This window comes from Eulemur rufifrons, chromosome 17 (genome assembly GCF_041146395.1).
Source record: "Eulemur rufifrons isolate Redbay chromosome 17, OSU_ERuf_1, whole genome shotgun sequence".
Classification (NCBI taxonomy): domain Eukaryota; kingdom Metazoa; phylum Chordata; class Mammalia; order Primates; family Lemuridae; genus Eulemur; species Eulemur rufifrons.
The window spans coordinates 68,095,306-68,118,933 of NC_090999.1; the positions used below are offsets into that span (position 1 = coordinate 68,095,306).

At 40.4% G+C, this 23,628-nt stretch overlaps 1 protein-coding gene and 1 non-coding gene across 5 annotated transcripts in view; one reads left to right on the plus strand and one right to left on the minus strand.

Annotated features, from left to right (window-relative positions):
- The window catches only part of CHD1 (chromodomain helicase DNA binding protein 1), a 73,056-nt gene extending 69,599 nt beyond the window's left edge, over positions 1 to 3,457 (minus strand). For 3 of the 4 annotated variants that reach the window (XR_011235921.1, XM_069492003.1, XM_069492002.1), the window contains exons 1-2: positions 2,978 to 3,457; positions 727 to 929 (exon numbers count right to left, since the gene is read on the minus strand). Coding sequence is in view for 3 of the 4 variants with exons in the window: in XM_069492003.1 (XP_069348104.1) it covers positions 727 to 779 (53 nt within the window). In the remaining variant the exon portion in view is untranslated. The remainder of the gene's footprint in view (positions 1 to 726; positions 930 to 2,977) is intronic. The other variant, XM_069492004.1, reaches the window with a different exon arrangement.
- A 19,906-nt stretch (positions 3,458 to 23,363) lies between these two features.
- LOC138398520 (U7 small nuclear RNA) lies at positions 23,364 to 23,425 on the plus strand. Its single transcript, XR_011236001.1, has one exon. It is a non-coding gene; the product is annotated as a U7 small nuclear RNA (small nuclear RNA).
- Positions 23,426 to 23,628: the final 203 nt, after the last annotated feature.

The window sequence follows — 23,628 nt, forward strand, 5'->3', positions numbered from 1 at the left end:
TAAAACAGAAAAATGCTTAGTATCTTCTTTGCATGGACATGACCCAAGTAAGAACTCTTAACTCCTTTAAAGATAATTAAAACTCCAATCTGAAAATCAAATGGAAAAGAACTACAGCAATACTTCAACGAATGTCCAGATGAGCATTCTAAAACTTTCTGCAGTAATAGGAATGTTTTCTATCTGTACTGTCCAATATAGTAGACACTAGCCACATGTGATTATTCAACACTTGAAAGGTATCTAGCGTGAGTGAATAACTGAATTTTAAATAATCTGTAATTTAAATTTAAGCTTAAATAGCCACATGTGGCTAGCAGCTACCATAATGGACAGCACAGATATAGAAGACAGTGTCAGAAAAAGACGAGCGAAGAAATCTTTATTGCCTTTATTTGAAGATTTCACTAACAGTCAAACCAATTTAAATGTCTTTTTTACTTGCTCCAGCTTCAATTATTAACTAAAATGTATACCCCCAAACAGATTTAAATAAACCAAAACTTTTCATATTTAAGATTTTCTCTGTGTATCTGAATGGAAAAAATAATTAAAACCTGTATTAGAACAAAACTTCATAAATTAGAAACTTTTAAATATTTGGATAGCAAAGATGAATCTGAAAACTCTGCCACCTATGGGAAAAACTGGAAAAAAAAAAAGGTCAAACATGTTTTCAATTCTCTTCATACATAGTAAACACTTAATAATAAAGTGGTTACTTACCTTGATTCTCTGCTACTATTTCTAACACTTTCTTCATCACTGTGTCCATTCATTGTAAATATCAAGAAGTTTTAAAATAAAATATAAATCTTCCCAGTTTAAAAGATGAATATAAATACTGACTCCTCCTTGAATATAAAAAAAAATTCACTGATGAATTTTCTTCCACATTCACAGGTTTCCTGGTACTCTTTTTGATTCACCTAAAGAAAATATATTAACAAAGTAAGAAAAGTTGCTGTAGAAAAAAACGTAAACAAGCCATGTTTAGAATCTGTATAAATTTACATAGGCCAACTAGATGAGAGGTGATAAGGAAGGAGTGGGGCCTTTTACTTAAAATATCTATGATTCTATTAACTACATTCCTGATTACTTACTAGAATTTAGCATGCTCCTGTTAATATATTTCTGACAGAAGAAATTAAAATATTTATAGAGTGCAAACACTTTTAGAGACTCATTGCAACCGTGCAGCCACATTAATATACATTAATAAAACAAAATAGTCCTGTGTAACATATATCCATACAACCCCAAAACACAAAATGGAGTCTTATTAGATAACTTGGTCCATTGAATGAAGTGGGGGGGGAGGGGGGGGCCGGGGAGAAGGTTACCTTTAATCAAGCCCTAATTCCTATCACCAAGAACTCTTCATATACTCAAGTGAGAGAAAGTTGTGAAATGCTCACATGGGAGGAACGGGAGAATAAAGGGTATCACATCATCTTAACAAAAAAGCATAGGTCAAAATAAACGTGTTCTTTCACAGGTAAACTGAAAATGGAGTGATAAAATTTAAATACTATTTATCCAGTTTGCACTTGCAAAGATTCCGTGAAAAAAGAAAAAAGATAATACCATATACACTACATCTGATTTTTTAAGAGTAAGGGGTTTGGGGCAAAAATAATGAACCAAGACACAGCATTTCCACCTTTCAAGATTTCAGCACAACACTGGAGAGTCACCTACAAGCCATCCACGAATAAACAAAGGAGATCTCTGGCAGGGGAGGGAGAGGAAGAAGCGGGGGAAGGAGACGTCAGATCCTTCCCCAGCCAGAAAGTACCGAGACAGCCAACTGAGAGCAGAGCTGTCCTCCGACCTCAGCAAAGAGAATTCACTCCTACGACTATTTCCATTCCACAAAAAAAGCGGGGGGAGGTGGAAATCGGCTGTTACCAACTCAATCATAGCAAACTGTGTCTGGATCAGGATTTTAATTCTCCAGACTACAGTCTGATAGACTCTTTGCAAGAACAGGTTGTCTAAAAGTAACCATTCCACTCAACATTTATTCCTAACGTTAAATATTTAAACTCTAGTCAGAGAGCTTTGCTATTAAACAATTAAGTCTTAAAAATCTAAGTGCTCTATCAAACCGCCTCTTTACCAAAAGCCTTCGTTAAGGAAGTTCACTCTTCGTTCTTTCCTTTTCACCTTCCTTTCGCCCCTCAAAATGGCTTTCTCTGTACATTTTAACTTCCTTTCCCCTCTTCATCTCCCTTATCCGAGTAAGTCCTCTGAGATCCTTTTTACAACCCCAAGTTCTGAAGTTCCGAGCGCACGCAGCTCTCTCCTGTCTCTCAAGCGTCTCAACAATGACTGTTCCTTAAGTTGTTAAACCCCTTCAATCCTCTTCTTCTATCCTCTTTCAGCAGTTGCTTTGCTCCTGCTAAGTTTCTGAAGCTGTACTCGAAAAGGGTTTGGGAACCATCCTCCTCGCTCATCCACTCAATGCAGCTTCGCTCCAATCAGCCTCCCTCCTGGAACTCCCCCCCTTCTTCCAGGGCCTCCATCCCGGTCCCAGAGTCTCTCTTCCCGCCTCAAACTTCCCGCAGACCCGCCCCGCGCCCTCCCAGGCTCGCCCGAGCCGCCGCCCCCTCCCCCTCCCAGCCGCTCCCCACGTGCTGAGAGCCCGGGTCCCTGCAGGACCCACGCGCCGGCTAAGTACTCGCCACTCGCGGCTCTTCCCTTGCGGGCCGGCCGGCCCCAAGCCGAAGAGGCCCAGGCCGGGCAGCCCGGTTGGCGTAAGGATGCGCTGTTCGGCCGTCGGCCTGTGCCCGCCGCTCACACGCCCCCTGCGCGCCGGGCCCGTCCGCCGCCACCGGCCCTCACAGAACCGCCCTGGCCTTCGCCCGGCCACTGGGCCGACGCCTGGGTACCGCGTCGCGCCCGCCCCCCCTCCTGGCCGGCTCCTGTCCTCCCCTCCACATCCTGACCCGCCCGCCGCCCCCTTTCTTACCGGCGGACGTGCGGGTTAGCTGGGCGGAGGGAGCCGGCTTGGGTCGGCGGCCTCCCCCACGCCCGGGCCCGCGATCTCAGCCGCCGAGTCCTCGGGCTCCTGGCGTCTCAGGGGTAAGCAAGAGTCCGTGAGGGGGAGGGGGAAATGGGAAAGACGCGGAGGGGAAGGGGAAGCCCCGGCCCGCGACACCAACGCGCGATCCCCTGCGGAGTGGATCCAACAATCAATTCATTATTGAAGCACCAAACGCGAGGGCAGCAAAAGCTAGAAGTAACCAGTCGTCGTCGCCGCCGCCGTCGCGCGCGCGCGCTCCCGCTCCCGCCGCTTATCGGCCCCCGGCAGCCGCCATGACGCCAAGAGAGCGAGCTAGCGCAACCGTCTCCGTCGTAGCCGCCGCCGCCACCGAGGTCGCCGTCCCCTCCTCCTCCCGCGCGACGTAAGCGCCTCTAGCTCACTCCCCTTCCCTACAGGACGTGAGGCGGGCGGGCCAGCAGGCGCGCGCACGCCAAACCCTTTCTGCAGGCGCTCGAGCAGTGGGAGGGACTACATTGGGGGAGTTGTGGGCGTAGAAAAAAGCGATTGGTGCCGGGGCGGGGCGGAGAACGAGTGCGCGCACCCGCACGGACGGAAGCGCGCACGCCGGCTGCGCGGAGGCCGCTGGACTCTGCCCGTAGCCGCGGCCCGCTGGTCTTCGTTTGGGTGCCCGCCCTTCGCGGCCCGGCGTTGAATTCCGGGAAGTGGGAGCTGTAGGCTCGCTCCGTGCGGGTATGGGCGCTACTGTCGTTCGGGACGGTTGCGTAAGAACGTCGCGGCAGAGACAGAAGGAACCGGGGTGGAACTGGGGTGGTGAGAGACTGGAGGCTGCTATGAGACTCGGGAAGCCACGGAAGGGCCACGCTGCAGAAGCCGAAGGGGCCGAGTTGGACGTAGGGTCGGGGGTCGCGCAGGCCTCGGCCCGCACTCCCTCGGGCCCCCTGCCGCTCTGATCGCGGGTCTGCAGGGGCCGGGCGGGGACTGCTGCGTCACACCGGGCAGCCTGGGAACCCAACTGTTGGGCAACTGTGGTCGCTTCTCGCTGCCTCCTACGCTTGGGCGAGCTGTGACTGAGGCTCCCTCGGGGGCTGATGTCCCGCACGGGCAGGGCACGTGAGGAAAAGGAAAGAACATTGAGATCGGGTTGTTGACACTCTTGTGTTACTGTTTGATTCATTTATGGGTGGCCTGGCTCGGAAAAGAACTTTTACAACCTTTCCTTTCTAGGTCCCTCCCTGAAGGGTGTGGCGCTGAATCGCAACAGCAACAACAACAAAAAAGCTGCTCGAGGGATGTTGGTAACTGTCTCAGTTTAACGTACTGCAATTTAGTTGACGGTTTCTTTCATAACTGCAACTGTGGGCCTTAGTTACAACCCTTTCAATGTGTTGGAAACACTGTCTTTTTAAACATGATGGTGTCCCTCTTTATTTGTGAAAGGATTGTTTTTTTAATCCAAATTCTTTTGCACTTCATTTATTTTTCCAGTCTGCAGATCGGTCTTGAATCACTCGAGGTTAATGATAATTTTTAAAGCATCTAATCCCATTCTTTAGTAATTTGATTTAGTATAAAGGCCAACCTTCCAAGTCAAGTGAGCTTGATTACAGTAACATACATTCCCCAAATAATTATTTTCTCGTGTGGGAAATTTTCTGGGAAATTTTTTTTGTTTATTTTTTATTTTCTTAGATTACTGTAGTAAAAGCTCCAGAGAAACTAACCATTAGCAGATAAAGAATTTTGTAATCAAACGTGTAACTCAGATAATAAAGTTCTCAATTACAACACTACCGTTTTGTCATTGTCTTACAAAAAGAATTACTCTAAAGACAGTCTATTTTACATGCTTTCTGAAAGCACATGTCAAACCTTTTTTAACTAATTGTGCCATCAAATGTGCTATTCTACATAAAAACCCTAGCAACTTTTTCTGCAGAAAAATAATTTTGTTAAATTTGTAGTAAAATATTGAAACTTGAAGATTTATATTTTGAGTAAAATCTTTATGGCTTTACAGAATTACCTAGTTAAGTGGAAAACTGCAACAATCTTGCCAATTCAGTTTCTTAAAAGTTGATAAATAATCAAAGTTTGGGGATTTTTTTTAATAACTTGTTATGTGCATAATTAAATTTGCAGTTTTACTTTGTTTGAATAAACTCTCCTTGTCTCTACTTACTGGTACTAAAACAATAGCCAAATGGTTGATAATCCCAACATGAATAAACTCTCCTTGTCTCTACTTACTGGTACTAAAACAATAGCCAAATGGTTGATAATCACAACACATGACTAGTGAAAATCCCAGATAATTAACATCAACCAGGAGGTTTTTATTAGTATTTAATTTCCCATTTGGAAAATTTCATATTCCTTGGAAAGAATATTACTTTTACAGAATCTAATATAGCACTTTGTAGGTCCTTAATTCTGATACTCTCTAGTAGGAGTAGTTAGCAACTGATACCCATAGGTGGGAATAAACTGAGAACCACTTATCCAGAATTGTGAAGTATATAACAAAAAGAAGATAATAACTCTTGGTCTTCTGTTAGTCTTTTGGATGCCAGGATAAGATTTTAATTCCTTAATTACATTCTTGTTGGTGTGCCTGTAATCCTAGCACTCTGGGAGGCCGAGGTGGGAGGATAGCTTGAGGTCAGGAGTTTGATACCAGCCAGAGCAAGAGTGAGACCCCGATCTCTACAAAAGAAAAAAAGAAGAAAACTTAGCTGGGCCTGGTGACTCTCGCCTGTAGTCCCAGGTACCCAGGAGGCTGAGGCAGGAGGATCAATTGGGCCCAGGAGTTTGAGGTTGCAGTGAGGTATGATGATGCCACTGCACTTTAGCTAGGGTGACAGAGCTAGTCTCTGTCTCAAAAAAAAAGGAAGAAAGAAAAATTCCTTTTGCCTAGAGGATTTCCGCATGAGAAGCCACTAAAACAATCAGGACAGTATATTAAAATATCCTAGGATCTCAACCTGTGACATCATCCCCCAAATCCTTGCCAAACCAGAGGAAAATCTTTCCAAATATGCTTCTTAAATTTAGAAAGTTCTCTGAATAGAACCCATGAAATCCTAAGATGTCTTGTAGTAAAGATTTACTATACATTTTATATTTTTCTAATCATAAAAAATTAAAGAATCTGCGGTTCCCAGTGCTGGGCAGGGGCAGGGGACAGAAGTCAGTTGTAGGAAGTTCTTTTGTAACTACACGTGCTTGATATGCAGAGTTTCTAGGTTCTAGGTAGTGTTTGGAAAAATTTCCCAGAGTGTTCTGATATCCAAACAGCTGATCCACATTGTAGCTCATCCACCTTGTTTATGGCCACTGTGTCTGGGGATTTTGACTGTTAAATTCTTGAATCACAATAAGTTAAATTTCAAATGGAAAGTTCTTAGAGGTCATACTTAGAGGAAATTATGTATAAAATCTAATAGCATTGATTCCACAAAGATTCCACTTCCTCTACTTAAAAAATTGTGTGCACGCAAAGAAAAACAGTTAAGAAGCTAACCTCAAAATGCCAAATAGGTACATTGATGCTACATCACTCCTTCCTCTCGCCCTCAGTCCTTTATTCACTGCTGTCCAAATACAATAGTCCCTCAACCCGAGAATGTGAAGAGCTACCTGTAAGGGACTATCTCCTCTAGTTTGGCAAGGACTTGGGAGATGATATCATAGGTTGAGTTTCTAGGATATTTTAATATTGTCCTGATTGTTTTAGTGGCTTCTCATATGAAAATCCTTTAGGCAACAAGAACATAATTATGGAATTAAAATCTAATCCTTCATCCAAAAAAATTAATCCCCAGATTTTGGTAAGTAGGGTTCCTGGAACCAGTTCTCTACAAATACTGAGGGATGACTGTACCATCCATTTTACCTCAGAAATTTTGTATTTGTTCTTTCTTTTTAAATCCTACTACTGTGTTTAGTTTAGGCTTCTGTTATCTCTACATCTTTCCCTTCAGCTTACTCTTTTGGTTTTCTTCAAACTTGAAATTTATGAAGTCACTCACCTGCTTATATTAATGTATCACATACATTTGTATGCATAAATATAAATGAGTGTGGATATCAAATATTCCTAATATTTTAATTAGCTTTTTCACAGGCTGATCTCAGCACTGCCTCTCATCATTCCTAGTAGACACTTGACACTCTAGACACATTTCTTCAGGTCATTGGAAAGATACCTCTCATTGTAAATGGATATAGCCCATCTATATTATGGATCAATGTCTTACAGGTTTGTTTAAGTAAATGGTCAAGAAATGTTGAATTCCCTGAGACAATTGTACTGACACCCTGTGACACTTGTCAGGAAGTTCTCTGACCTCCCTTTTAGAACATGGAATTGAGCATTCTGTAAGTACGGCGTGTCAGTGGTTTGTAATACAGCATTTGTTGCCATACTACATTCTGAGATCCTTGAGCAAAGAGACTCCCTCTGTCCCCAGTGCATTATATTGACATTTGTTCAATAAAAATGTAAGAATTTATTGCATACCAGACATTCTGCTGGAGGGTAGGGGGATTATAATAGAGCAAAAACAGACACTTTCAGAGTTAAAGTCTAGTGCAGGAAACAATCACACTGTAAAATCACAACTGAGAAAAATATTAATAGTATTAAGAGACATATAATGCTGTGAGAATCCAAAATAGAGAACCCTAGTGAGGAAAGTCTCCCCTAAGAAAGTGACATTATCTACAACTGAAAAATTAGTATGAGGTAAATAGGCAAAAGAGGGAGAGATTCTTTCCAGATAAAAGAAACGACATGGGCCAGAGAGATCATGTCAACACACTTCCCAGTTTACCAAAAATAGGCCTTATTTACTTTCAGGAGTGTCTGATTTGGATGGTAAGGTCCATGGTCACCCTAGCTCTATGGGAGTATAAGAAACATGGTACTGCTGGAACAAACAGTCACTGAGCAAAATGAGGCTACATAGAGGCTAGGCCATTCAGGGCTGAAAGTCTAAAGTATATTCAAGACAGTGGGAAACCACTGAGGGATTTTAAACCAGGTGGTACCTTAATGGGATTGGCAAATTGAAAATTTACTGTAGCTGTAAGTCCCAAAAACGGATTAGAGATGGGCCAACTGTAAATCCAAAAAAAGTTTTAGAGATGAGTCAAAGTAGATAGAATATTCCTAGCTGAGTTAGGAAGCTTTGGAAGATAAATGAAATGGCATGATGTACTAAGGTAGTATAATGGAAGTGTAGAGAAGTAGATTTGTGGGGGAGAAAGTAGACAAGGCTTGATAGTACTGTCTTGAAGTATATTGTCTTCAATAGCACAACACCCATATGGCGTCTGCAACACCTTATCCAGCTCATCTTCCTCTACCTAATCAAAATGAATTAAAGTTCTTCACTGCACACTGTTAGGCTGTCTTCCAAGTCTATTTCATGTGTACTCAACACTAATTTTTCCCTGTACACTTAACAGCTTTAATTTTCAGTCTAGGATGGATATGGTGGTTCAAGCCTGTAATCCCAGTTACTCAGGCTGAGGCAGGAGGATCCCTTGAGTCCAAGAGTTCAAGACCAGCCTGTGCAACATAGCAAGACTCTGTCTCTAAAAATAAATAAATAAAATAAAGTAAAATAAATAATTTTCAGTCTAGATCTCACTTCTTAGCTCTATACTTCTTTCCAAAAGCCTCCTGGATGACTCAAAGGCATCAGAAATTCAGTAAGTTCTAAACCAAATATATATATGATCTCTCCACCTATGTCTCCAAATACATTACTATTCAGGTGGATGTCACTACCATTCAGCTACAAATGTTCAACTTCCCCTCCTCCTCCTAAGCCTGAATCCCATGCCATGAAGCCTTGTCTACTTTCTCCCCCACAAATCTACTTCTCTACACTTCCATTATACTACCTTAGTACATCATGCTATTTCATTTATCTTCCAAAGCTTCCTAACTCAGCTAGGAATGTTCTATCTACTTGGACTCATCTCTAAAACTTTTTTTGGATTTACAGTTGGCCCATCTCTAATCCTTTTTTGAGACTTACAGCTACAATAAATTTTTCGATTTGCCAATCCCATTAAGGTACCACCTGGTTTAAAATCCCTCAGTGGTTTCCCACTGTCTTGAAGAATATACTTTAGACTTTCAGCCCTGAATGGCCTAGTCTCTATGTAGCCTCATTATGCTCAGTGACTGTTCCAGCAGTACCATGTTTCTTATACTCCCACAGAGCTAGGGTGACCAATACAAGGAAGGAGTGGTGAATAGTAGCCAGTGCTGTTAAGGAATCACATGAAATAAGGCCTGAAAAATATCCATTTTATTCAGTGCCGTGATGGTCATCAGTTACCTTAACAAGAACTATTTTGTTGTAGGAATAGGGCCAGATGCCATATTGAAGTAGAATGTAGTAAGTGATGAAGAAGTGGAATCGGTAAGTCTAAATTTGTCTTTCAGAGGATTTGACTTTGACTTGGCAGGGAATGTCATTTGTTTGTTTTGGGGGGGTATTGTGGGTTTTTATTTGTTTGCTTAGGTGAAAGACTTAAGGTGTTTCAAAGACAATGGGAAATATTCTTTTAAGAGAGCTGTTGACTATATGAGAGAACAGGTATAAGAATTAGCTGGAAGGATTAGCACATATTCAACAAAGAAAATACATGAATATTTTAAAATTCTGATTTGGGAAAAATATCTCGTCTCTTCTGCCCCCGCCCCAAACAGGAACTGAACAATAGATACCACCGTTTATAGTTATTGGCAATGGGTGGTCACTTAATGTGATTTGAGAGTTTCTGAGAGCCTCCTCTTCCACAAATGTATGCCTCATCCTCTGCTAATGCTTGAAAAGTCACTGGTGAAAATCTGTTTTAAAGCATATATTCCTGGGAAGAGTAATATGTTTAGAAGGTACATAGCTCTCAACCATGCCAAAATTTAGAATTACTTGAGGAGCTTCACAGTAAAAATGTTCAAGCCCTACTTCAGAAGATTCTGTTCCATTGTTCTGAGCTGGGGCCTTGGCATATGCATTCTTTAAAAGCTCCCAAAGGTGATTCTAATGTGCCATTGGTGTGGAGAAAACCATTGACATAATCCTATTAACACAGTATTGACTAACTACATTTTGTTTAGATGAGGTGTGGAAAGGCTAGGACATTTACTTATAAAACAGTGGTTCTTAATGACCATTGGTGGGCGTGGGAGTATATTTTGCCCCACAGGGATCATTTGGCAAAATCTGGAAACATTTGTGGTTGTCACAATGGGTGGGTTTTGAGGAGTTGGTGCTACTGATATATAGTAAGTATTAATAGTTAGAGGCCAGGGATACTGCTAAAAATCTTATAATACACTGGATAGCCCCCTCTTCCTCTTAGGCATTATCTTGCTCAAAATGACAACAGTGCTCCTGTTGAGAATAGCTATTATGAGGGATAGCAAGCTAGGGTAGCATTTTTCAGTGAAATCTTAACAGGGTTGGGGTTTGATAAAGGTGCTGATAAAATGAGGATCTACTCTATCACACAATTTAGCCTAAATTTACCCTTCCTTATAACCAGTAATAAGAGCATGAAATAAAATACATTTTGTAGGACTAAGAAATGTGACTAGCATAATAAACTGATTACAATGTTATTTACCTTGTTAAAAAAATTTATAGTGCAACTGAAACTCTTACTGCTGATGGGAATGTAAACTGGTTCCAACCACTTTGGAAAATTGATGGGCAGTATCCATAATAGTTGAACTTACGCCTACCCTATAATTCAAGAATTTCACTCCTGAGTGTATACCCAAGAGAAATGAATGCATATGCCTACTAGAAGTTTTACACAAGAATGTTCATAGCAGTTCGATTCTTTGTACCCCCAAATTGGAACAAAGAGTAGTATATTCATACAATGGAATACCACCAAATAATAAAACAAAATGCAACACACAATAACATGGATGAATCTCACAGGCATTGTGTTGAGTGAAATAGACACAGAAGAATTCATATTGTATAATTCCACTTTTATGAAATTCAAGAATAAGCAAAACTAATTTACGATGATAGAATTTAGGGTAGTAATGACCTCTCTGGGGTTGGTATTGACTTGGAAGGAGCTCAGTGAGCCTTCTGAAGTGATGGAAATGTCCTATATATCTGGTTGATTGTTACTTTGGTAAATCTGTATGAAAAAGTTCATCAAGCTGGACATTTAAATTTTATGAACTTTACTGTGTATATATTAATATTATACTTCAATTTTTAAAAATTAAAAATAAAAATAGCAAAGCCAGTTTTCAAGTACTTTAAGTCTTGTATCACAAGTGCTTGGTTAAATAACATTAGGATTATCTACCTAATATATTTGTGATAAACATAAATAACTCTCATGTATTGTTTATTGAAAAAGAATAGTGTATTTGGAATCAGATGTAGTTTTGAACCACAGTTTCATCTATCATTAGCTATATAACATTGAATAAGTCACTACTTGGGGACTTTTGTGACTATGGAAGAACAAAAGATAAACAAATTGAGAGAAGTAGAGAAAACTACTTTTTTGGATTTTATCCTTGATTTATGATCCGCCACCACTGAGAAATGTCCACACACATTCAGGAGTGGGTTTCAGCAGCTATGTATTAGAAGACTTAACACCTCTGGCTTTAGCTAGGTGAACAACTAAACCCTATCTGGATTAATCAGATTGTCCTGAGAATTTAAAATTAGGATTGAGAGAAGCTTGTCAGAGAGCTGATCACTTGAACTGAGAAAATATTAATTTAGGCCAGGACTACCTTGTTTGGTAGCAAGCAGCATGTAGAGACTCTGAGAGCTGTGATGCAGAACAAGAATAATCTCAGGTTACTTACTGTGTTACTCAGTGTTCCAAGTGCTGTAACTCTATGAAGTTGGTACAGGTTGAGTATTCCTTATCTAAATTGCTTAGGGCCAGAAGTGTTTCAGATTTTGGACTCCTTTTAGATTTTGAAATATTTGCATATACATAAGGAAATATCTTGGGATGGTAGCCAAGTCTAAATAAGAAACTTATTTATGTTTCATATATACCTCATACACATAGCCTGAAGGTAATTTTACTTTATATTTTTTAATAACTGTGTGCATGAAACACATGACCCATCACAATGAAATCAGATGTGGAATTTTCCAGTTGTGATTTCATATCAGTGCTCAAAAAGTGTCAGATTTTGGAGCATTTCAGACTTTAAATTTTTGGATTGGAGTCACTCAACCTGTACTATTATCCCTACTGTACAGGTAAGGAAACTAAGAAGCTTGCTTGAAGTAAGTGCTGAAGCTGAATAAAACCCAGGCAATTTGACTCCAAAGTCTTTTGCATGAAGTGTTGCTGACATATCAGACACAGATATAATAGCTGTCTGGTTGCTGATCTCATTCCCTTAAGAAGATTGAGTCTGAGTCTGCTCCCTATTTATGAATTACTTATCATAATTTATCCTTATAATAAAATTTTGTGTACTAAACTAGCTCAGGTAGATTTTGGCCCATTACAACTAAAAGAGCTCTGTATCAGTTTAACTATGAGTGGGATTGCAAATAACAAACCTCAGAGAAACTAAAACTGGCTAAATCAAGGTGAAATAGGGGGTACTATGGACTTCCCACTGTATGACGGGAACTTGGTTTGTATTGTGCAATAATGTATCTTGGACCCAGGCTTTCTCCAATAATGTTTTAGAACTCAGTCTATATAGTTACTGAATAGTGCATTATAGAACTTGGTAGCCAAATATAAAAAATGTCTAGTATAATAAAATGTGGTGTATGTATACCATCGAGTTCTACTCAGCCACAAAAAACAATGGTGATCTAGCAGCTCTTGTATTATCCTGGATAAAGCTGGAACCCATTCTACTAAGTGAAGTATCACAAGAATGGAAAAACAAGCACCACATGTACTCACCATCAATTGGTATTAACTGATCAACACATATGTGCACATAGAGTAGAGTAACATTCATCGGGTATCGGGCAGGTGGGTGTGGGGAGGAGGGGATGGATATATTCACACCTAATGGGTGCCGTGTGCACCATCTGGAGGATGAATATGCTTGAAGCTCTGACTTGGGTGGGGCAAAGGCAATATATGTAACCTAAACATTTGTACCCCCGTAATATGCTGAAATAAAAAAAATTAAAAAAAAATTAAATATTAAAAAAATGTCAAGTGTATTGGTTACTATATATGGAGTTTTGAAAAGTACATTGGCAAAGAGAGGAATTCTAAGCAAGATTCCCAGATGAAAGTAGATTGAAGCAAATTTGTTAACAAATTTGTTGACAATTATAGCCATTTCTGCCTGTAGCCTATGGTCTTAGAATGTAAGACCAGATCCAGAAGTTATTCAATGGACATATTTAATTGCAACATAATTTTTTCCTACGTTGTTTCTAATGCTAAAGTTTTTACACTGAATACCAGAAAGTGAAATCTTAGCATTAAGAATGATACTCTCAAGGGGGAGCAAATGATATTAAGCATCTCTAATTCTTCAGCCCCCTCAAACATTTTACACTGCCTATCCCATTTCATGCCTTACAGAAATACGATGATACTTCACACTGTCTATCAACAGCCACTAGGATTGGAATGCACTATGTGTATAGGGATATTACTAAAGGGCAAGCTGCCATGCCTGCTTATTCTCTTGTTTGCTTTGAGGCTATAACAGAGAACAATGTGAGTGGATAGAGTCCCAGCTGTTGCTAAGAAACAGAGGTCCAGAAGAATTGACAACTTAAGGAGAAACCTGACCCACTAAAGTCTTTAGCATTAACTAAGTACAAAAGGAATCTCCCTAAAAGAAAATCGGCAGGCTATCCTCCACAGTAGAGCAGTTGCTTGCCGTAAAACCCCAAAGTCTGCGGTAGACCCAGACCACAGATTATCTCAACCCCTCATGCACCTCCCATTCTGCAATACAAAGGACTTTGCACCAGCCAGAAGTGAATACCCTCAGTGCCCCTACTCAGGAGTGGCCCCAAATGACTCTATAAAAGGAAACCCAAATTGGGTGTAGCCAGATTTTCTAATAACTGACTAGGAAGTGGATCAATTAACTCATGCCCTATAAGATTTCAAGGGCCTATTTACATACTATCCCACTCCTACTGGATACAGTATATGCTCTACTTGAGCTAGTTAAATTAATAATGAGTTCACAGAATACAGTATTAATTCAAGTATGTCTTGAATGCTCTCTATCCTCAAGCTAGGTCGGATAACAAGGAAAACAATGTTAGGATGAACAAGGGTTTTCTCTCTTGGAGTTGACATTCTGGTTTGAAGGAGAGAGATGAATAAGGAAATAACAAGATTACAAGTTGGGTTGGATTCCGTAAAGGAAAGACAGAGTGCTATCAGAAAGAGTAAAGAGAGATATATTTAAATGGGAACAGCAGTAGGGTGGTCAGAGAAGGCTTCTTTGAACTGGATCTGGAAGGATGAGATGTAGCCATTGTAGAAAGAACTATGGAAAGTGCAGGAAGGCGAGCAAGTGAGAGGACCCTAAGTTAGGAAAAGGTTTGTCATACATAAATTGCTGAAGGAGGAAGATACGGCTGAAGTATAAGTGAAAAGTTGAGTTGGTAATAGGTTGAGTGAGCACTCACATACTGTTATTTTTTAATTTTGATTTTGATTTATTTTTACTAATTTTTGTATTAACACTAATTTGAGGAAGTAAGAATACTCATTTGGCTAGAATCTTTTTCGCTATTTCTTTTTGTATTTTAAGTTCTCCATAGATCTTTATTTTTCAACCACCTGAAATTTGAAGTAGTTGGAGACTTGGTATAACAGTTATGATGAGGCATGTGTGCTTTATTTATTTATTTATTTTTTAGCTACTCTTGAAACACTTATGCTCTTTTTTTTATTTTACTCAATTTGGTTTTATGGTTTCTTAATATCATTATTCTAGACCACGTGTTTCTGTTTTTTTCCAATGACTAGCAGATATCAGTTTAATTAGAGAAAAGTAAGTAAAAATTTTGTGAAATTATTGTTTCCTATATATCACTAACAAAACTTCCAGAGGAGATGGTAAATAATCCTACATAATTCACCACAAATAATTAGCCAAGACAAATAGACATATTTGATGAGAAGGGAAAATAAGTGCAATTACTTTTCCAAGTTTGATATCCTATAGGTCTTCATAGTTAAATCAATATCTAATTTTAAATGACAATACATGAATAAAATAAGCTAATTAGACATGTTGAAAACTGTTCTAACTTCTTTAAAAAAAAAAAAAAACAACTGTAGGACAAAATGTACAGTCCAATAGAACTGCTATGAGGAAGAGAATGGCAACAGGATTTCTGCCTGTTTTTCATACTTCCATTTCTGCTCTGGGCCCTCTCCCCAACCCACTCTCAACATAGAAACCAGAGGCGGGGGTTGGGGGGAGCAGTCTTTAAAAACAAAATCAATCATATTGCTTCACTGCTTAACACCCTTTCAAAAAAATCCATCCTGCTTTCCATTCAGTCTTAAAAGAGCTTGCATGATCTCACTTCAGTCTAACTTTCCAAAGTCCTATCCCCCATCATTTTGCCCCCTAATCATTATATCCCTGCCAATTGGCTTCTTTTCTGTCCTGAAGCCTGCCAAATTCGTTTTCACTTGTAGGTTTTTGCTCTGGTTGGTTCTGTGCCTGGAATGCTGCTCTCAGCTCTTCCTATGTGGGGCTACTTGTCATATGTTAGGTCTCAGGCCAGATGTCACTTCCTTAGAGAGGTCTTCTCCACAACATTATCTAAAGAGGGCTTCCTCTGTTATTTTTTCTAGTTGCCCTGTGTAGTTCCTTCATAGTAATGATCATGATTTACAATTACCTTATTTTACTTATGTTACTTGTCTGTTGTCTTCTCCCTTGATAATAGCTAAGCTCCCTGATAAACTGATCGATGAGACATTTGGAAAAGTCAAGGATGTGTTAAAAGTCAATTTTTCAGGATTTTTAAAAAGCAATTAAAAATTACTATGAAGCATAAATATTACACAGAAAAGAAATAAAATCATAGTACTCTTTTACCATCTATTGTCATAATGAAGTAAACACTTACTGATTTTAATAGATACGGTGATATGCAGTGATTCTATTGGAGTGGTAGGGCTGGAAGTAATGTGTGAGTGCTAAATGCCCATAGTGGAAGTTGGCATTGTTGATCCAACATCCATTCTGTCTTGTCTTGTAGGATAGTGGCCACATGGTCCAGCTTTAGAGTTCAGCCTGATTAACCCAAATTGATTAATGTAATCTCACTCCCCTTGCCACTCTAATAAATTTGTGTAGGGGCAAGTCTAAGCCAGAAATGTATTTCTCACAGTATGAGTATGGAGGCTAGAAATTTGAGTTCAGGATACCAACATGGTCGGGTTCTGGTAAGGGACTGCTGATTTCTTACTGTATTCTCACCTGGCAGACAGCAGAAAGAAGCAAGGTCTCTTGGATTCTTAGAAGGGTACTAATCCCATGAGGGCTCTGCCCTCATAACCACACCTAATCCTAATTACCTCCCAAAGGCCTCACCTTCTAATACAATTACACTGGGGGGTAGGGTTTCACCACAGGAATTTTGGGAGGACATATTTAGTCCATAGCAGCAAATTGTAAAAATATTCAGTAAATAAGATGTGCATGAAACAACTGTAAAAATAAATAAATAAAGGGGTAGGTAGCATAAATATCAAGAAGGTTCAGTTTGCTTTACCACAGACTGTGTACCTGTGTCCATAATAATGTGCTCCAGTAAACATATAAGTTGACTGTCAGCTGAAATCAGGGTTGCTACCTGGTTAGACTTGCAGTAGTCTACGGTTACCCTCCAGGATTTATCCAGTTTTTGTAGGGGGCAGACAGGTGAATTAAATGGAGATATGATAGGGACCTTTATCCAGGCATCCTCCAGGTCCTTAAGAGTGGCACTGATCTCCTCCATCCCCACCCAAAATGTGAGATACTGCTTTTGGTTTACTCTTTTGTTTGAAGTGGGCTAGGGATCAGTATCCAAGACTTATACTTAGCCTTACCTAATATAATATCTCACTTCAGGAACTAAAATCCAGTGTGGGAATTATTCCAACTGTCGAGCATGTCAGTTCCAAATATAACATTCAGGGACTAGGGAAATGACTACCAGCTGTTTCCATGGACCCAGAGTATCCGTTATGAGCCAGGATTTGGCCAGGACTAAAATTATTACCTGTCTCCCATATGCTCCTACCCTAACGAGGAAGCCAAAATGATACTTTGGGTCTGCAAAGTATCAACGTCAACTGAGACCCTGTGTCTAATTTTCCCTGAAGTGTCTAAAATTCCTCTTTTCCCATGTGCAGTCACCTGAGAAAATGGTCTAGGTCCCTTTAGGGTATGCCTAGAATAATTATTACAATATATACTTGCCATAGTGTCGTGGGATCCTTCCCTCCAGGGACCTGACCACCTGTATAGTCAACAGGTTCTGGATCTGAAAATTGGCTCAGATCTGGCAACTGAGTGAGAGACCATCATGCTTTTTATTGCAGTAATCACTCTCAGTCTCTTCATCCACTCTTGCTTTCTTCGATTATATGTATTAGGCAGTACCCTTGTTGCCTGCCAATGTATTTTATCCCTAGGAACACTAAGTTCTATTAACCATCACCACCACTCATTTTAGTTTGAGCCCCCTTGGATATCACTCTGAATTTGCCAGTCATTGTTATAATTGTGACTCTCCCTGACTTCTGGCAATAAACCCTGCCTCCTGGCATTTAATGTGCTTCTGGGCCCCATCATTGCCATTGATATCAATAAGCCAAGCTCTGGGTTAATATCTTCTACTGCTAGTTCTCACCATCAGAGGTGAATTATCACTCAACTTCTTAGTGAAGCTGGTGCCTCTTTTACCAGTGCATTCCTGAGGGCCTTGGCGAATAGTGTGTTCTCCTGGCCCTTCCATGGGACATAATCCTCTGTGTGGGCTTCTGGCCTCACGTAATATATACACTCCAGCCTATTCCCTTCCCTAAACCTTCTAATCCCATTCTCCACTATCTGCCATTGGCAGTTTGGACATTTCAGTTTCTCTCAGCATGGGCTATTGCTCCTAGAAACCATACTAACAGGGAGTTTACATTATCCCTTGGGATCCTGCTAGGATGTTAAATCTCATATACTGAAAATGCCTCCAAGTAAATAAGTTCACCCTTTTCTGGTCTTATGTTTTGGCCTTCTTGATCAAGCACCTTTAAAATCCAGTTACATACTCCTCTGTTTCCTAGCAATATATCCTGGCTAATTCCTGCAGCTTCTTGGCAGTATAGATTAGGCGTAGCACTTTCCCATCTGGGTTATGCTGTGACTTAATTCTACTTATTGGTTTAGCAGCCATGAGAGGAGATGGGATAGGTTTCTGAGAGGGCCTTCTGTTGCCTTAAGGAAAGCTCTCCATGATGTCTTTCTGCTCTGAGGGACTACTAGCCCTGAGTGTTCAGAGAAGTCTTGGGAGCCAAAATCTTTGGGGGCATCCACCTCTGTTAGGATCCCAAGTTTTCCACCAAGGGACTTAATGTTGGCTTTAGTTGACTTTTAATTTTCTTGACTATTAAGTCCTGAGTTTGGTGTTTAAGCTTTTTCTGTTTTCCCAGAACAGGAGATAAGGGTCTATTTGTAAGCTACTAAAGAAGCTGTGTGGCCCCACAATACGTTTTCACTTGTTTGGTTAGAGCTCTCAGGTTTTCTTTGATCTTTTGTAGGCCTGAATGCAATTTTATAATAGCCAATTCCATTGTCCTTTTATATATTGCACACACACACTTTTGAACTGCCCGAATTTTTTCCCCAGCCAGGGCATTCTTCTGAGCATCAGAACATTGTCTCAAGTCACTACTGTGAAGTTTTAGTAATTGGGCCACCACATTCTTCCAGGGACTATAGATGCCCCAAATACCACATATGATGAGGTCTTTATTGACAGTGGAACAGTTCTGATCTAACCCCCTCTGAGGCAGGAGTATCACTAAGCCCAGGAATTAAAGGTTATAATGAGCTATGATCACTCAAGCCTGGGCAACAGAGTAAGACCCTGTCTCAAAAACAAAGACAAAAACAAAACTCTTGGACAACAAGATTTGAAAGAGCTTCTGGGTTGCTGACCATGTGGAAGTGCTGAAAGAGCATGGAAGCTCTGTGCCCCCTTCTTCCTCACACCTGACCCCATCTGTCTCTTCATCTGGCTGTTCATCTGTATTCTTTATATAATATCCTGTATAATAAACCAACAAACAAAAAGAATTCTGTAAGCCACCCTAGCAAAATAGTTGAACCCTAGGAGGGGGGTGTGGGAACCCCAGTTTGCAGCAGGTCAATCAGAAGGATAGGTAACAACCTACTACTTGCAACTGACATTTGATGTGGGAACAGTTTTGTTGGACTGAGCCCTTAACCTGTGGGATCTGACACTGTCTCCAGGTCAGAATTGAATTGTAGAATACTCAGTTGTTGTCTGATGGAGAATTGCTTGGAGTAGGGAAAAATCCCCATACATCTGGTCACAGAAGTGTTCCATATGTAGTGTGAAAGTGGAAGAGGGAAGATTATTTTTCCCTTTTTTGCAGGGATGTTATAAGAAAAATACTGGGTAGTTTATGAACAACAGAAATTTATTTCTCATAGTTCTGGAGGCTGGGAAGTCCAAGATTGAGGCACTGGCAAATTTCAGTGTTTGGTGAGGGCCCACTTCCTAATAGATGATGTCATTTCATTGTGTCCTCACGTGGTTTAAGGGACAAGCTAGCTTTCTGGGGTCTCTTATTTTATAAAGGCACTAATCCCAATCCTGAGGACTCAGCATTTCCCAAAGGTCTCACCTCCTTGGAGTTTAGTATTAATATTTCAACATACGAATTTTGGAGGGACACAAACATTCAGACCATAGCATCATCTTACTATCTTCTTTCTCAGACTTACTCATCCTCATACCAACTGTGTCACTTTGGATGTTCCAGGAAGCAGAAGATGACATTAAGTTAGGAGTATAAGAAATCTATTGGAAAAATGATAAAGGGAGATAAAGCATAACTGGGAAGGAAAAGCATCAGATTGTGGTGCAGATCTGACAAAATCTCAGCCAACCCAATGTGGAGCTCTGGAGAAAATATTGCCTTTTAGGGAACTCTTACATTGGGCAGAAATGACTAAGCCCTCGTACCATTCAGTCATTGGCTGGCGGCTACCAGGGAATAGGTTGCCTCTACTGGAACACTGTGGTAGATCTTGACAATGCTGCAGATGGAGGCAGTTAGCTTACTGACACTCATTGCAGCTGAATGGTAAGTTCTACCAAGAAGGGAGATATAAGTGTTGTACCTCCATGGCTGCCCCACTGATCTAGCCTGAGAAGGTTCACAGGGTGCCTGCAAGGTGTACGGCTGAAACAAGGCAGGTTGGTTGAAAGCTGTTCAAGGAGCAAGTAGAACTTTACATCTCTCCATGTCGTATCATATCACTAGGCAAAGGCCAGCTGAAAGCTCAGGTTTTATTGGTACACAGTCACACCCATTCATTACATATTGTCTATGGCTCTTTTTTTACTACAATGCAAGTTGAGCAAATTTAAAAATACTTACTACCTGTTTTCCGCCCCCCCCCCCTCGGAAAGGTTGCTGACTCCTGATCTATGTTCTTGAGGTTATTTGCATTTATGTATTGAGTTTATTTATATTTACTGTATCTCCATGGTATAAAACTATACAATGGTGTGCTGTTACTTATCTCTTCCCAAGTCTGCATTTAGAGGAACATGCTGGTAGCTTGAAATTGGCCATGACAGGAGAATTTTTACCACAGAAATTAGCAAATGCTACAATTCAGACCTTTTTCATTTTGGACAGCTGATTGTTAAATATTTACTAGCAGCATTTTTCACTGCATGGTAAGTATCAGGGACTGAACTGTTTCCTTTCCCAAATGCCTGTATTGAAGTCCTAACCCCCAGTACCTAAGAATGTGAATGTATTTGGAGCTGGTCTTTAAAGAGGCATTTACGTTAAAATGAGGTCATTGGAGTGGGCCCTAATCCAGTATGACTGGTGTCCTTATAAGAAGAGGAAATTTGGACAGATACAGAAGGAAGACCATGTGATGACACAAGAAAGCCACCTACAAGGCCAGGACAGAGGCCTCAGAAGAAACCAACCCTACCAACACCTTGATCTCAGGCGTTAAGCCTCCAGAACTGTGAGAAAGTAATTTTCTGTCATCTAAGTCACTCAGTCTGTGGCAGTTTGCTATGGGAGTCCTAGTAGACTGATAGAGTAAGTGACCTGAGAAAGTGTCAAAGTTTCTGCAGAAGTAAGTTTATTGAAATGATTTTCAAAAAGCTTTGATTTAGTGAGTGCCTACACCTCACTCTTTTTACCTCAAATGCATTTTGGTGACACTTAGTAAACCTGTTGGGCACTCTAGGTGCCAAGCAAGACTTTTGAACTCCTTGAAGATCAGTTCCCCTAGGAAATAATATGCAAAGCTCTACAATCAGGGGTATATAAGGCAATACAGTTTGCTCCCTCTTACTTTCTGTACTCTGCCTTTCGTTGGCCTCATTCCTAAGGCAAGGTAATAGCTGGATGACAAGCAGAAGATACAGCTAATGGCAATCTAAAGGGATATTTTAGGAAGGATATAATAAGCCAACAGAGTGATGCTCTGATCTCCCTTTTTTTAGGATATACTTTTTATTTAGGAAGCCCTTGAGAGAAAGGGCAAATAATCTGAATGTACCATTTCCTGGTTAGCATAATCTTTGGTGTTAAAAGTTCTCTGTGGCTTGACTTAGGGTGTTTTTAAGAGGGGAAAACGGCTGGGTGCAGTGGCTCACGCCTGTAATCCTAGCATTCTGGGAGGCCGAGGCGGATGGATTGTTTGAGCTCAGGAGTTCGAGACCAGCCTGAGCAAGAGCGAGACCCTGTCTCTACTAAAAACAGAAAGTAATTATATGGACAGCTAAAAAAAAAAACACATACATATATATTTTTAGAGAGAGAGAGAGAGAGAAATTAGCCGGGCGTGGTGGCACATGCCTGTAGTCCCAGCTACTTAGGAGGCTGAGGCAGAAGGATCGCTTGAGCCAAGGAGTTTGAGGTTGCTGTGAGCTAGGCTGATGCCATGGCACTCTAGCCTGGGCAACAGAGTGAAACTCTGTCTCAAAAAAAAAAAAAGAAGAAGGAAAAGACCTAACTGATTGGGAAAAGAAAGAGTCTAAGACCTCAGGAGAATAAAATAATCCTACAGAATATGTAGCCAATGAACTTTTATGCTGCTGTTGTGCAAATGTGTCTCCCAAAATTCTTTTGTTGAAACTTAGCGTATGTGATAGTATTAAAAGGTGGGGCCTTCAGAGGTGATTAAGGCCATTATAAAAGGGGTTGAGGGAGTCGGTTCAGTCTTTTCCACACTTTCTCCATGTAACAGACAGCATTCATCCCTTTTTGCCCTTCTGTCTTCTACCATGAGGGAAGGCCCTCACCAGACATCATATGCTGGCACTTTGATCTTGAACTTCCCAGCCTTCAGAACTATGAGAAATAAATTTCTATTGTTTATAAATTACCCAGTATGTTGTATTTTGTTATAGGACCACAAACAGACTAAAACATATGACATTACCACTTTTGGAACAAGATTTACCACTACCACTTTTGGAACAAGGTTTACAGTACATGTTTAACAAACAAATTAACTTACTTTTATTATTTTGAAAATCAATAAATATGTATTGAATGCCAATATGTATGTATATAAATTACACAAGCTATAATAGGAGAGCTCTAAGGTATTTAAACATTACTCTTACATCATTAATTACCTGATAGACTTGAAGTGGTGGAGCACAGTGGCACAATCATAGTTCACTGCAACCTCAAACCCCTGGGCTCAAGCAATCCTCCTGTCTCGGCCTCCCAAAGTGCTTCAGCCCAGCAATTTGAGACTAGCCTGAGTAACACAGCAAGACCTCAGCTTTACAGGAAAAAAAAAACCCCACAAAAACCTAGCCTTCATGGTGGCATGGCCTGTAGTCCTAGCTACTGAGGAGGCTGAGGCAGGAGGCTGTCTTGAACCCAGTAGTTTGAAGGTTGCGGTGAGCTATGATTGTACCACTGCACTCCAGCCTGGGTGACAGAGCAAGACCCTTTCTCCAAGAAAAAAAAGAAGGAAGGAAAGAAGCAAGGAAGGAAGGAAGGAAGGGAGAGACGGAGGGAGGAAGAAAGAGAAAGAGAAAAGAAAAAAATATTTTTCAATTAAAAACAAAATTAACAGTGTTACAGCTCTTTAGAATTTGTCTAGTAGGTTTTCTGGTTCTCACCAGAAGAACACCATGCAAAAAAAATTAAAAATTAAGAAAATAGGTATGTGAAATTCTATGTCTTTTATAAAAGTTCAACTTGCATGTAACTTTTCTGGAGCAAATATATTTACTAAAGTAAAATACATAAAAGTATATACTTTCATTTATCACTACTCACATATGAAGTTCCACATTTATAAATAATACAAATTGAGATGATTCATTTGGCTTTCC